The sequence below is a fragment of the Euleptes europaea genome, chromosome 17 (assembly GCF_029931775.1).
Source record: "Euleptes europaea isolate rEulEur1 chromosome 17, rEulEur1.hap1, whole genome shotgun sequence".
Classification (NCBI taxonomy): Eukaryota; Metazoa; Chordata; class Lepidosauria; order Squamata; family Sphaerodactylidae; genus Euleptes; species Euleptes europaea.
The window spans coordinates 13,308,010-13,321,364 of record NC_079328.1 but is presented as its reverse complement, the minus strand read 5'-3'; the positions used below and the strand labels follow the sequence as shown (position 1 = coordinate 13,321,364).

General features: G+C 41.3%; 2 protein-coding genes across 9 annotated transcripts in view; both read right to left on the bottom strand.

Annotated features, from left to right (window-relative positions):
• Window positions 1–13,355, bottom strand: part of LOC130489117 (protocadherin beta-16-like) — a 184,730-nt gene that overhangs the window by 67,911 nt on the left and 103,464 nt on the right. The window contains exon 1 of one of the 8 annotated variants that reach the window (XM_056862845.1): window positions 9,044–11,450. The exons of the other annotated variants lie outside the window; for them this stretch is intronic. Coding sequence (XP_056718823.1) covers window positions 9,044–11,446 — 2,403 coding nt within the window. The 5' untranslated portion in view covers window positions 11,447–11,450. Of the gene's footprint in view, window positions 1–9,043; window positions 11,451–13,355 lie in introns of those variants that run through there. 8 annotated transcript variants of the gene reach the window in all.
• LOC130489178 (protocadherin beta-16-like) lies at window positions 4,592–7,009 on the bottom strand. The gene has a single exon (XM_056862914.1). It carries the CDS (start codon window positions 7,007–7,009, stop codon window positions 4,592–4,594), a length of 2,418 nt encoding a protein of 805 aa, XP_056718892.1.

The following is a 13,355-nucleotide window of genomic DNA, read 5'->3' as shown; positions in this document are numbered from 1 at the left end:
TGGCCTCAAGGGTTTTGAACAATAAACTCTGTTCAATAGAGTCGAAAGCCTTTTCCTCATCAAGTAGCAATAAAGCCATTATGACCTATTTGCGCTCCACATAATTCAATATGGAAATAGTTCTCAAAGTATTATTTGCTAAATATCTACCCTTAATACATCCACTTTGGTCATGATACTTATACACACCAATAACGTTATTCAATCTATCTGCTAGAATGGATGTAAAGAGCTTGTAATTTACATTCAACAAAAATACTGGTCTATATGGCCTTGAGTTTGTAGAGTACTTAGCTTTACCCTTGCCTGGTTCAATATAGCTGGAATATTACAATTTCTTAAGCAACCATTAAAAAGTTTCAACACAGGATTTAATATTACATCACTCTCATTACTTGATAATATTCTGCCATAATACCATCCAATCCAGATTTTTTTTAGATTTTTAATTACTTCTTCAGCTTAATTAAGAGTAATATCTCCATTCAAATTAAGCCTCACTTAAGGCTCTCAATCTAGTCTGATGTAAAAACGCTTCAATTTTTAACCTCTCATGTATGTATGTATGTATGTATGTATGCAGTCCTGTGTGGCCCTCAAGGTCATACTTTGGGGTGAGACTAGACTACCTGCTCATTGACTCAGCAGCCCCACCCCACAAATGCCAGCTATTGAGCACAGGGGGTTGGGTTGCCAGCCAGGGGGGCTTCAACCCCTGGAACCTTTGAAAGCAGGAAAATGTATTGCATAGCATCATGGAAATGTCAGCATTGGCAGAACAATTTCTCCCATTGCTGCACTGGGCAGCAGCAGGGAGTGGAGGGTAGGAATGATCTCCCTAATAGGGGAACTACTAAGATGTATATATGTATGTATGTATGTATGTATGTATGTATGTATGTATGTATGTATGTATGTATTTTACAAAATTTCTACCCCATCTTTCCACTCTCACAGATCTACCCAGGCTGCAAACAAATTAAAACATATATGATAAAATCACATTTTAAAACCATTAAAACCAACAGCAACAAAAACCCCTCTCAACACATCATTAATACAATTTAAACCACAGGTAAAATGCATACAAAAACATAAGCTCTCAGCTCTTGTTGGGGATCAATTAATACTATCTTCCTCCATCAGAAGCTTGGGAGTGATTCTGTATACTTCCTTTTTGTTGGAGGTCTAGATTACAAACATCTTTGCCATGCCCACCAGCTAATTTTCTATCCACCCCACTATGATCTAGCCACAGTGATCCATTGGGTCACCTCTAGATTGGACTACTGTAACTCACTTTATACACGGCTGCTCTTAAGGCTGCTCCAGAAACTACAATTGGTCCAAAATGTAGCTGCACAGGTCCTTACTGGGACCCCATGGAGAGCACATATGACCAGTCATCGACCAGGGCCAGAGCCTTTTCAGTGGTGGCCCCTACCTGGTGGAACTCTCTAGGGATACCCAAGCTCTGAGAGACCTGGCTCAGTTTCACAGGGCTTGCAAGGCAGAAATGTTCTGCCAGGCCTATGGCTGAGGACAGCGATGGTTTCCATAGTATGGCTGTCTGTCTCTTGAACCCACTCTTTTTTTTAAATAAAATTTTTATTCTTTTTTGCAAATTAGTTCATATTCAATTACAAATATCCATTAACAAATTGTATAATATAACAAAGTTTTTCTTATCATACTAACGTGTATATCTTTGACTTCCCCTCTCCCCTCCTCTGTCTCTTTGTTATCATTGTTACTCTCTTTGTGTCCATTATCTAATTCTTTATAATAAATCACCTATATCATTTACTTATAAATATAATCAATTAATTCATATCTTTTCTTAATTATTTCAACATATTTGAATTAGATCAAAATATATCCCTTAATATCACAATTAAATTCATTCATACAATATTTTGTCCATGCCTCCCATTCTGCCACAAATTCGATATCTTCTTTTTTATTTATTAATGCTGTAAGTTTTGCCATTTCAGCTAGTTCCATCATTTTATCTATCCACTCAGTCTTATTTGGTATCTCGGGCGTTTTCCATTTCTTAGCATAAACCAATCTGGCGGCTGTAGTGGCATACATCAAAAACGATCTCTGAGTCACTATGGTATCCGGTATTATACTTAACAGCATCATCTCCGGTGTTTTAGGGATGTTTTGTTGTAATATCAACCTTAATTCATTATAAATCATATCCCAAAAGTTCTTTGCCTTCTCACATAGCCACCAAATATGACATTTCCAGCAATTTGGTGACATATTTCCATACATTTTGGCTGATTGTTTTGGTGTTAGATACCATCTATAAATCATTTTATATATATTCTCTCTCAGTGATTGTGAACACATATGTTTCATATCTTTTGACCAGAGTCTTTCCTATTTATACATATGAATATCATGTCCTAGAGTCTGTGCCCATGTTATCATTGTTGATTTAACTTGGTCTTGTTCCATATACAAAATCAATAACATCTTATACATTTTTGATATTAAATGTTCATTATTATCTAACAACATTAGTTGAAAAGATTATTTATCTTTAATAAAACCTAACTTCATATCTTGCATAAATACAGATTGTATTTGATGATATTGAAACCAAGTGATGTATTCCTTCAGTTCTTCATATTCTTTTAGGGCACATTTATTATCCTTCCATACCAATAGGTCTTGATAGGTAAAAAATTGTACTGGTCTCAGTGGTCTCAATGTCAACATCTCTTGTGAAGAGATCCATAGTGGTGTTCTAGATTCCAAAAGATGTTTGTATTTTAGCCAAATTTTAATTAATGAAGATTTAACAATGTGATGCTGAAAAGTCTTATGAATTTTAAGTTTGTCATACCATAAATAACCATGCCACCCATACCTATTGTCATAGCCTTCCAAATCCAATAATCGATTATTTTTTAATTGTATCCAATCTTTTAGCCATACTAAAGCTGATGCTTCCGCATATAGTCTAAAGTTTGGTAAAGCAAGTCCTCCTCTTTCTTTAGAGTCAACCAGATATTTATAGGCAATTCTAAACTTTTTCCCTTGCCATATAAAATTAAGCAAGTCCTTTCTCCAAACATCAAAATATCTAGAGTGTTCCACAATTGGTAAGTTCTGAAATAAAAAAGTAACCTTGGTAAGATATTCATTTGAGTTACTGAGATGCGGCCCAGTAATGAAATGTTTTTATTGGACCATAATATCATATCTCTTTTAACAGATTCCCAAAGTTTCACATAGTTATTCTCCAGTAGATCTTTATTTTTATTTGTAATCCAGGTGCCTAAATATTTAACCTTATTAGTTCTCTCCCAACCTGTAATGTCCAAGAAGCCTTTTTGTTCTTCTTTAGAGAGATTTTAAAATAAAGTTTGAGTCTTATCTTGATTTATCTTAAAACCGGATCTTGAACCCACTCTTATTCCCCCTACCCTTGTCTGGTTTCCATATCCAGTTGCTTCATCTGGTACCATCTAGAGTTGGTTTTTGTTTCTGTCTGATCCCTTGCATTTTACTGAAGATACCCGCATTTTAATCACCATGGGGGAAGCTATATAATGGGCACCATCATTGGACATGTTTTTATGGAACTGAGACATTTTATATTTTATTTAAATTGATATTCTATTGTATGACTTTTTAATATATTGTTGGATAATACTGTTTCTATGTGTTGTAAGCCACCGTGAGCCCTGCTTCAGCAGAGAAAGGGCGGGATAAAAATCTAATAATAAATAAAATGTAATAAAAACATCAATTAAAACATTGGGCAGGAAGGAGGGTTTATTAAAGGAAAGCCAAATAAAATTTTAAAAGTCTTCACCTGCTGGCTGAAGATGGCAACAGAAGAGGCAGACAAATCTCCCTGGAGAAAGAATTCCAGAGTTTTGGTGCCACTACCAAGTACACCTGAATATCATGCACTGAATGCAAATACAGAACTTGACCACATGGCTTCCGACTTCCGACATGATACTGCAGGACACCCAGGGATGTTCTCTGTTAACTGGTTTTATTTTTCCTTGTTTTAGCATTTAATTCGCTTTTAACTAGGGCTCCTATTTGTCTTTTTTAATCTTCCACTGCCTGTTTTAACTTTGTTTAAGCTTTTATCTTTGTTTTGCTGTTTTATTGGCTCCATTTCTGAGTGTGAGACTATAGACGCTTAAGGCTCGTTTCACATTCAGAGTTTTTTAACCTTGCTTTATTTTATTCTACTTTCCGTTTCGCCAGAGCTCCGATAAGGAATTCTAATTTTGTTCTCCTCTTTGCATTTTCCAGGCCAATCTTATCCTGCTTTGGACTGTTCTATAAGTCTGCTACAAGCTACAAGCCAATTATAACCCTGTGTGTAGGGCTGGAATTACTGGAATAAAATCCTCAAGTAACTGACCAGCCGACATGGGGACAAATGCAAATACATTCTTAAATTGCATTTATCTAACCACGACAGACGTCAACAAAAAGGAAAAACACAGAGAATCAACACAGAGAAGAAATTAATTAATAAAGACATATGACTGAAGTTCAGTAAAATGAATTTTTACTGCCATAAAACCGGGTAATTAAGAAAATGCAACTATTTACTTACCAGCTCTCTATGATCTTGGACCTCCATCTGGTCAGGAGTGTCTTGTGAAACAGAAGAAATCCTGAGATTCTGAGAGATGTTTGGGTCCCCCATAGAAAACACAGGAATGAGAGGCCTAAGGAATCTGAACTCGCTGCTTAAGGATCCACCGGTTAAGCAAACATCATAGTGGTAAGTCCGAGAAAGTGACCCACTCTGAGAATCGACACTAGTTTCTGGGATCTCAGGTAAGGGAGGTGGGAACTGAGTGATAAAACTAGACTCCTTCTTCTGCATTTTGATGACAACAAACAAAATGATGCAAATGAGGAACACAATGGACACTGCAGCCAAGCAGACCACAAGGTACATAGTCAAGGAGCCGTCTTCTTCTCTTCCTTCCTGACTGACACTTGCAATATTCAAATAAGGATCTGAAAAGCCATCCACTGGAAGTATATTAAGTGTAGCAGTGCTGGTCTGGGGAGGGTGGCCATTGTCTCTGACCAGGATAATCAGTCTCTGCTTGTTTGCATCTCGCTCCAACAGTGCCCTCCTGGTTTTGACTTCTCCATTCTGAGCTCCTATGCTGAAAAGGCCGGGGTCGGTGGCCTTCAGCAATTCATAGGACAACCAAGAGTTCTGACCCGAATCCCCATCCACAGCCACCACCTTGGCCACCAGGTAACCAGCCTCCACGGACTTGGGAACCAGGTCGTTGCAGGGGGAGGTGCTGTTCTGAAGGGGGTAGAGGAAGAAGGGAGCGTTATCATTTTCATCCAGGATAACAACGCGAACAACAACCTCTGAGCTCAGTGGAGGAGAACCCCCATCTGAAGCCTTCACTGTCACTTGGAATTCCTTGATCTGCTCATAATCCAGAGAGTGCAGGACGTAAAGATTCCCATTCTCAGAGTTGATGGACACGTAAGAGGCCACAGGAGCACCGCTGGCATTTCCAGGCACAAGAGAATAGGTCACCTGGGCATTTTGCTCCACGTCCAAATCAACAGCATGGACTGAGCCTATCAGCAGGCCTGGAATATTGTTTTCCCACAACTGCATTTCATACTTTGCCTTCTCAAACCCTGGAGAGTTGTCATTGATGTCTGAGATTAAAACTGTAATTGTTCTTTTTGTAGTGAGCCTGGGAGAGCCCCGATCAGTAGCTGTGATGGTGATGTTATACTCAGGGACTTTCTCTCTATCCAGTGGACTTTGAATCACCAGTTGATTATAATTATTCACAGTGGTTTTTAACAGAAAGGGCAAGTGCATCTCCACAGAGCAGGAGGTCCTGCCATTGTCTCCAGAGTCTCGGTCTATGACACTGAAGAGCACAACCACTGTATCTAGGGGAGAGTCTTCTGCTAAAGGGCTAGTGATGGATATGACCGATATCTCAGGTGCATTGTCGTTCTCATCCTCAATTTCCACCAGGACCTTGCAGTGGCCTGAAAGACCCCCTCCATCTGTTGCTTTGATGTTGATGTGATAGCTGGTTTCTTTTTCATAGTCTATTGGACCCAAAACAGTGATTTCTCCAGTGCTGTCATGCAAGTAGAACAAATGTTCTATATTCTCCGGTACCCGATGGAATGAGTAAGTGATCTGCGCATTTGACCCAAAATCCAAATCTCTGGCTTCCACTTTAGAAACCACAGTACCATGAGGACTGTTTTCTTTTAGCTTCACTTTATATTCAGATTGTGTAAACTGAGGGAAGTTGTCATTGATGTCCAGAACATTGACCTTTATTAGAACTGTCCCTGTTCTCTGTGGCACCCCTCCATCAACAGCTGTGAGAGTTAGCCCTAATTGAGTCTCCTTCTCCCTGTCTAATGGTGTTTCGAGAACAAGATCCACATATTTGCTCCCAAACTCAGTACTTTGTACATCCAATCCGAAATTCCCATTGGGACTCAGTGTGTAGTTCTGGATACTGTTTTCACCCAAGTCCATGTCTTGGGCAGATTCCAAAGGAAATCTGGTATTTGTAGGGACATTCTCAGGAACTGCTAGTTCAAATTCCTTTTTAGAGAATTTGGGAGAATTGTCATTCACATCTTTTATCTGAATCTCAATATTGTAGATCTTTATGGGGTTTTGGAGCACAATCTCAGACAACAGTAAGCAAGAATCCATCTTGCCACACAAAGCTTCTCTGTCTATTTTGTCATTTACAAACAGATTCCCAGAATGGGTATCCAGCTGGAAATATTGCTTACTGCTTTTGGAAACCAGCTGGGCTCTGTGAGCAGAGAGCTCCCCTGGTCCCAGTTTCAAATCTTTCAGTACATTAGCCACCACAGACCCACTTTTCTTCTCTTCAGGCAAAGAATAGTGAATGGAGACACACAATACTCCAGACAAAGAGAGGAAGAACAAAAGATACAGACCTTTTCTGATCCTGAAGCTATAATCCATGTTCTGAGTATCAGCCAGTGATGATTTATATTTCTTAGAAAGTTGTGCCGCTCTTTTAATTGCTTTCCTTCTTTGAATCTTTTATTTCCAATCCTTCCAGCACTCACCCTTCCTCTAGTTTCAGACTGTAACTGCTGATATGTTTCAGCTAGTACTGTTATAAAATAGGCAATTCTTTTTTAAAACGAAGGATGCATCTGATCTGTTTGCCAATGCTGCCATCTTGTGGTATGGCCATAGGAAAATTAAACAAATTATACGTTCTCCATTAAACCAGTGATTCTCAAACTTTTTGAACTGGGATCCATTTCTAAACTTAGTCTATCTCTTAGACCCACTTGCAAAGTAATTCCGTGCAACATTATGAACACCACACAAACAAATACAATGCAAGAATCTCACTTCAGTTAACAATGACTAAGTGCCTTCTACTATATGCACTGAAGAAACAGGATTCTGGAAGGAAGACAAAGGAAATGATCACACTGCCATGAACTGGGAAAGTAAGACAAAGCACTATATTTTGTCTCCTTACAGTTGAAGGCCAGGGATGCTTACAAAATTGACAGCGTCAGAACTAAAGAGGGGAAGGTGAAGAAATGAGGCAGTTCTTTCCTCTTTTTCTCCTTTTCACTCTGCTGGGATGAGGTGACCCCAGAACCTCCTCTTCCAGCTCACCTTATTTCTTCTGCCTCCTATTGAAGTCATGCTTGACTTGCAAGAAAGTATCAGCCCACTTTTGGGTCATGGTCCATGGCACAAAGAAGAAGAGGAGGAAGTGGAAGAGTTGGTTTTGATAACCCACTTTTCTCTACCTGTAAGGAGTCTCAAACTGGCTTACAATCCCCTCCCCTTCCCCTCCCAACAAAAGACACCTTGTGAGGTAGGTGGGGCTGAGAGTTCTGAGAGAACTGTTGACTAGCTCAAGGTCACCCAGCCAGCTTCATGTGGAGGAGTGGGGAATCAAACCCAGTTTTCCATATTAAAGTCCGCTGCTCCTAACCAATATGACACTGTGGCTCTCATTTACCTAATGCACATTATGCTTATATTTATGCTAATTTACCATTTATATATGAACTTTAAACATGGTTACCATTGATAGCAGAGATTATTATTTGTGGCCATCAGAGCAGGCCATTGAGGCCTGGTAGTGTCAGGAAACTTCAAACATACCAACTGGAAGACAAGTGACTGGCTGTCAAGGGTGAGGAGACCCCGGCAGGGGGTGGAACCTGCATGGGCAAGCCGCACATTTGAAAGGAGATAATGAGCAAATGTCTGAGGGGGCAGAGCTGATAGCAGAAGATGCTGAGGAGCTTCCAAATTAGGGTTGCCAACTTCCAAGTACTAGCTGGAGATCTCCTGCTATTACAACTGATCTCCAGGTGACAGAGATCAGTTCTTCTGGAGAAAATGGCTGCTTTGGCAATTGGACTCTATGGCATTGAAGTCCCTCCCCTCTCCAAACCCCACCCTCACCAGGCTCCACCCCCAAAATCTCCAGATATTTCCTAACCCAGAGCTGGCAACCCTATTTCCACATGGCTGTGAGAGCAGAGAAACTGTGGGGATCAGTGAAGCAATGAAGCAGCTCTAAACTGTGAGCTGTTGGCTGGGAGGCAACGACAGCAGGAAAAGCCTTGGGGAAGGGCAAGAGAAGACGGGGCTCACCCAGAGAAGGCCAAGCAGGTACAGGCAGCTCTAGGGACTAAGAGACCGCATGGGTGAGAAGGCCTGGGAGAGGAGCACAGTGGGAAGGCCGAGGAGGACACCCTGGGGAGCGGAGCCCCGGTTTAAAGTTCCAGCTCCTGGTCTGAGGCCACAACACATTTGTCAAGCTATTTTATACATTTCTGTAAGATGTACAAGAGCAGACAGGAAAAAAAGAGAAATACAGTTGGGATCAATGAAAATCAATCTCAGTAATTCACTTGGAGTTTAAGTATAAAAGAGTTGTCCTGGATTGTTGTTAACATTGATATTTTAGGAACTGAACCATTATGGATTTTATATTAACTTAATTGCTCTCACCTGACTTATGAGTTGACTTTCTGCTTGATGACTGGAAAGATCTTCGGAACCAGCTGAAATCCTTGAATCTCTCAGAAGGTGAGAGGGATCCGCAGAAAACACAGGAAAGAGGGGCCTGAGAAACCTGAACTCGCTGTTCAGAGACCCACCAGCTAAGCAAACCTCATAGTTGTAAGCCTGGGCAAGGGTTCCAGCACCACCAATTCCACAGTTCTCCTGGAAATTAGATCCCACTGGGAAATTCAGGGTTGAGCTCTCTATGAACTTTCTTCTTTTCTGAATCTTGATGGCAATAAACACCAAGACAGAAACCAGAAAAATGAAGGAGATGACAGCCAAGCATATGACCAGATACAGAGTCAGGTTACGGTCTTCCTCCTCCACCACTTCCTCCTTCGGAGTATCCACAATTTTCATATAAGGGTCAGAGAAGCCATCCACTAGCAGAATGCTTAGCGTTGCGGAGGTGGACTGGGAAGGGTGACCGTTGTCTCTGACTCCGATGATAAGTTTCTGTTTGAAGCTGTCTCTTTTATTAATGGGTCTCATGGTTTTCACTTCTCCATTCTGGGCCCCCACACTAAACAGACCTGGTTCTGTGGCCTTCAGGAGCTCATAGGAAAGCCAAGAGTTCTGACCATAATCTCTGTCCACTGCCACCACCTTGGTGACCAGGTACCCAGCCTCGGCCCCCCTGGGAACCAAGTCATTGGATGGAGAAGTGCCATTCTGAAGAGGATATAGGATGAACGGGGCATTATCATTTTCATCCATGACAACAAGTAGGACCATAACTTCAGAGCTCAGGGGAGGAGAACCGCTGTCAACAGCCCTCACGGTAACCTGGAAATCTTTTACCTGCTCATAGTCCAGAGATCGGATGGCATACAGATTCCCAGTTTCAGAGTTGATGGAGACATAAGAGGACACAGGTTGATCACTGACCTTCCCAGGTAAAAGAGAATAGGTGACTTTGGCATTCTGCTCTGTGTCCTCGTCATCAGCATGCACCAATCCAATTAGAAGACCTGGAATATTATTTTCTCGTATTTGCATTTGATATGTTGACTTTTCAAATGCTGGAGCATTGTCGTTGATGTCGGAGATCTGAACATTAATTATTCTTATTGAAATAAGCCTGGGAGAGCCCCGATCTGTCGCTGTGATGGTGATGTTGTACTCTGATGCTTTTTCTCTGTCTAAGAACTGCTGGGTCACCAGTTGATAGTAATTATTCACAGACACTTTCAACACAAACGGTAAGGTTGCCTCAGTGGTGCAGGAAGTTCTGCCATTATCTCCAGAGTCTCGATCTGTGACACGGAGGAGGGCCACAACAGTATCCAGGGGAGAATCTTCTGGTAAGGGGCTGGTGAGGGATGTGAGGGTCACGTCTGGGGCATTGTCATTTCTGTCCTCAACCTCCACAATGACTTTGCAGTAATCAGAGAGGCCCCCTCCATCGGTGGCTTTGACGTTTATCTCATAACTTATCTCCTTTTCATAATCAATGGTTCCTGCAACAGTAAGTTCCCCAGTATGTTTGTTTAGATTGAATGCTTTGGACACATGTTCTGGTACCTGGCTGAAGGAATAAGTGATGCACCCATTGGAACCAAGATCCCTGTCAGTTGCTTTGACTTTTGTTACAAGTGTATTTTGCTGGGGGTTTTCCATTAGTTTCACTTTGTACACAGAATGACCAAACTGTGGCACATTATCATTGTTGTCCAGAACATCAATGATAATGTTTGTTGTGCCTGTTCTCTTTGGGGTCCCTCCATCAACAGCAGACAGAATCAGGATAAGACGTGCATTCTCTTCATGGTCCAATTGTTTTTCCAGCACTAATTCTACATTTTTGCTACCATCACCCAACCTAAAATGGTCATTAGGACTAAGTGTGTAATTCTGAACAGCATTTTCCCCTTTGTCCCAATCTTGAGCTTTCTCCAAAGGGAATCTGGTACTCAGGGGAGTCTGCTCAGGTATTTCAAAAATAAATTCCTTTTTAAAGAATTGGGGGGAATTGTCATTCACATCTTCTATTTCAACCTCCATTCTGTGCACTTGCAAAGGGTTTTCCAGCACAATCTCTGAGAGTAAGACACAAGGGTCCTTCTGACCACACAAAACTTCTCGGTCTATACTGTCCTTCAATAGCACATTCCCAGATTGAGGATCCAGCTGGAAATACTGCTTGGTGCCTTCAGAAACCAGCCTGGCCCTACGATTGACCAGCTCCTTCACATCCAATTTCAAATCCTTTAGCACATTTGCCACCAGAGACCCACTTTTCTTTTCCTCAGGCACTGAATAGTGGAAAGACTCACACACCACAATACCAAGGCAGAAATACAGAGAAAAAGCCCAGACTTGCCTGTTAAGGTGGCTGTTCTGCATTCTTGCAGCTTTTCCCAAGGCTGAAGTGAAACACAAGGAGGTTCTTCGTAAAGCACCTGGTTCCCTTTCTTTCCTTTGGTCTTCTTGTTGTTGGAGAGTGATTCTGGAGCCTGTTCCTCCTAGCATTTATGATTGTTCTCTTACAAGACAGAGCTGCTGCCTGTTTCTTTGATATTGCTTTGTCTAATGGCCACAGCTTTTGCGAGGAGGATTTACTCTTTGACAATTTTTGCTGTGTTGGCCAACAGCACCACCTTGTGCCTGAATGAAAATACAGCAACTGCACATTTTCCAAACTATTCTATCTTCATTAATAATCTGCACAGAACATTTCTGGAGTAAGAGCCTTCAATGGTTTTATTACATAATGCTTACACCCGTGTCAGGAAGCCCATTCCTGAGGGCTGAACACTCCCGGGGACAACGGTGCATGGAGGTGCACTGTCAGGATGCCAGCAGGAGGCCGGGCCAGCATCCCAGGTCTGCACTGCCATGGCAGCGCAGGGAGGCTAATGTGAGTACCCCAACGCCGGCGTCCATGCCACTCTGGGCGGCACAACTGGCCTGGGTGCTGGTGCAAGTGGCTCAAATGCCGGCACAGGCCCTTGCCCACCTCCTAAGCACTTTCACCCTTCCAGCTCAGGAATGGGCTTTTAGAAGTAAAAACAAAAATCTTATGTATAGAAAACCTGAATGCCACATAAAGTCTATTGATGGTTTGGCTTTCTTTCTTTCTTTCTTTCTTTCTTTCTTTCTTTCTTTCTTTCTTTCTTTCTTTCTTTCTTTCTTTCTTTCTTTCTTTCTTTCTCTATCTATCTATCTATCTATCTATCTATCTATCTATCTATCTATCTATCTATCTATCTATCTATCTATCTATCTATCTATCTATCTAGGATGCCCACCATTGTTATGAATTGATTTCTGCGATTAAATCCTTTTGAAAGCTTGATTAAATGACTCTTGAAAGCTTATACCTTGAAAATCTTGTTGGTCTCTAAGGTGCTACTGGACTCAAATCTAACTGTTCTAACTGCAAACCAACACGGCTACCCTCTGAAACCTATTAAATTCTAGTAATAGTTTTGTTTTCATTTTAGTTTTCCAGCCCGTTTTCCTGGTTCATGATGTTTTTTATATTTGCTTTGATATTTTAATAGGAGATTGCCTCTGTTAACTGACTTAACTTTTTATGCTAGATGGCTTTTAATTTCTTATGAGCCCCCTTCTAAAGGAGAGTGGCAGGCAATAAATATTGTGAGAGCCAGCACGGTGTTGTTGTTATAGTGTCAGGCTAGCATCTAGGAAACCCAGGTTCAAATACCTACTCTACCATGGAAGCTTGCTGTGCGACCTTGGACTAGACACAGCCTAAACTACCTCGCAGGGTTGTCATGAGGATAAAATGGAAGTAAAGAGAACAATGTAAGCTGCTTTGGGTCCCGTGAAGAATCCAGGACGTTGTGCTGGCTTAGAAGCCAGTTGATTGACAGCTAAGGAATTCTGGGAGTGGCTAGTGAGAGCTGTGGGCTGCCTGAGGAGCATTTGCGCTCAGGAGTACAAATCAAAGGAACGCTATTTAAGTTGTTTGACCAAGGCAATCTTGGTATTGACATTGGGAGATAGCTCTGAGGAAAAGAAGGTTCTCAAAGCCAGGGAGAAGGAAGTCAACTCAGATGCACTGAGTTATCCCTAAAGGGTTGAGGAGCATTATTCTCCAGAGTCCAGAGTGAACCCAGTCCAGTTTAAGGATTAAACTGGGAAAGGGATTTGTGTAGTTCCTTACTCCAGAAAATTAAAGCAACCTTTGGTTTTAAGTAAACAAGTGAAATCTGAACTGATAAACTAAAGCAAGCTGATAAAAAGCTCATACCCTGCCAGAAAATATTTTTGTTAGTCTTTAAGGTGC

Excerpts from the sequence above, each read along its gene's own strand:
- LOC130489178 (XM_056862914.1), bottom strand. The coding sequence starts at position 7,009 with ATGGATTATAGCTTCAGGATCAGAAAAGGTCTGTATCTTTTGTTCTTC.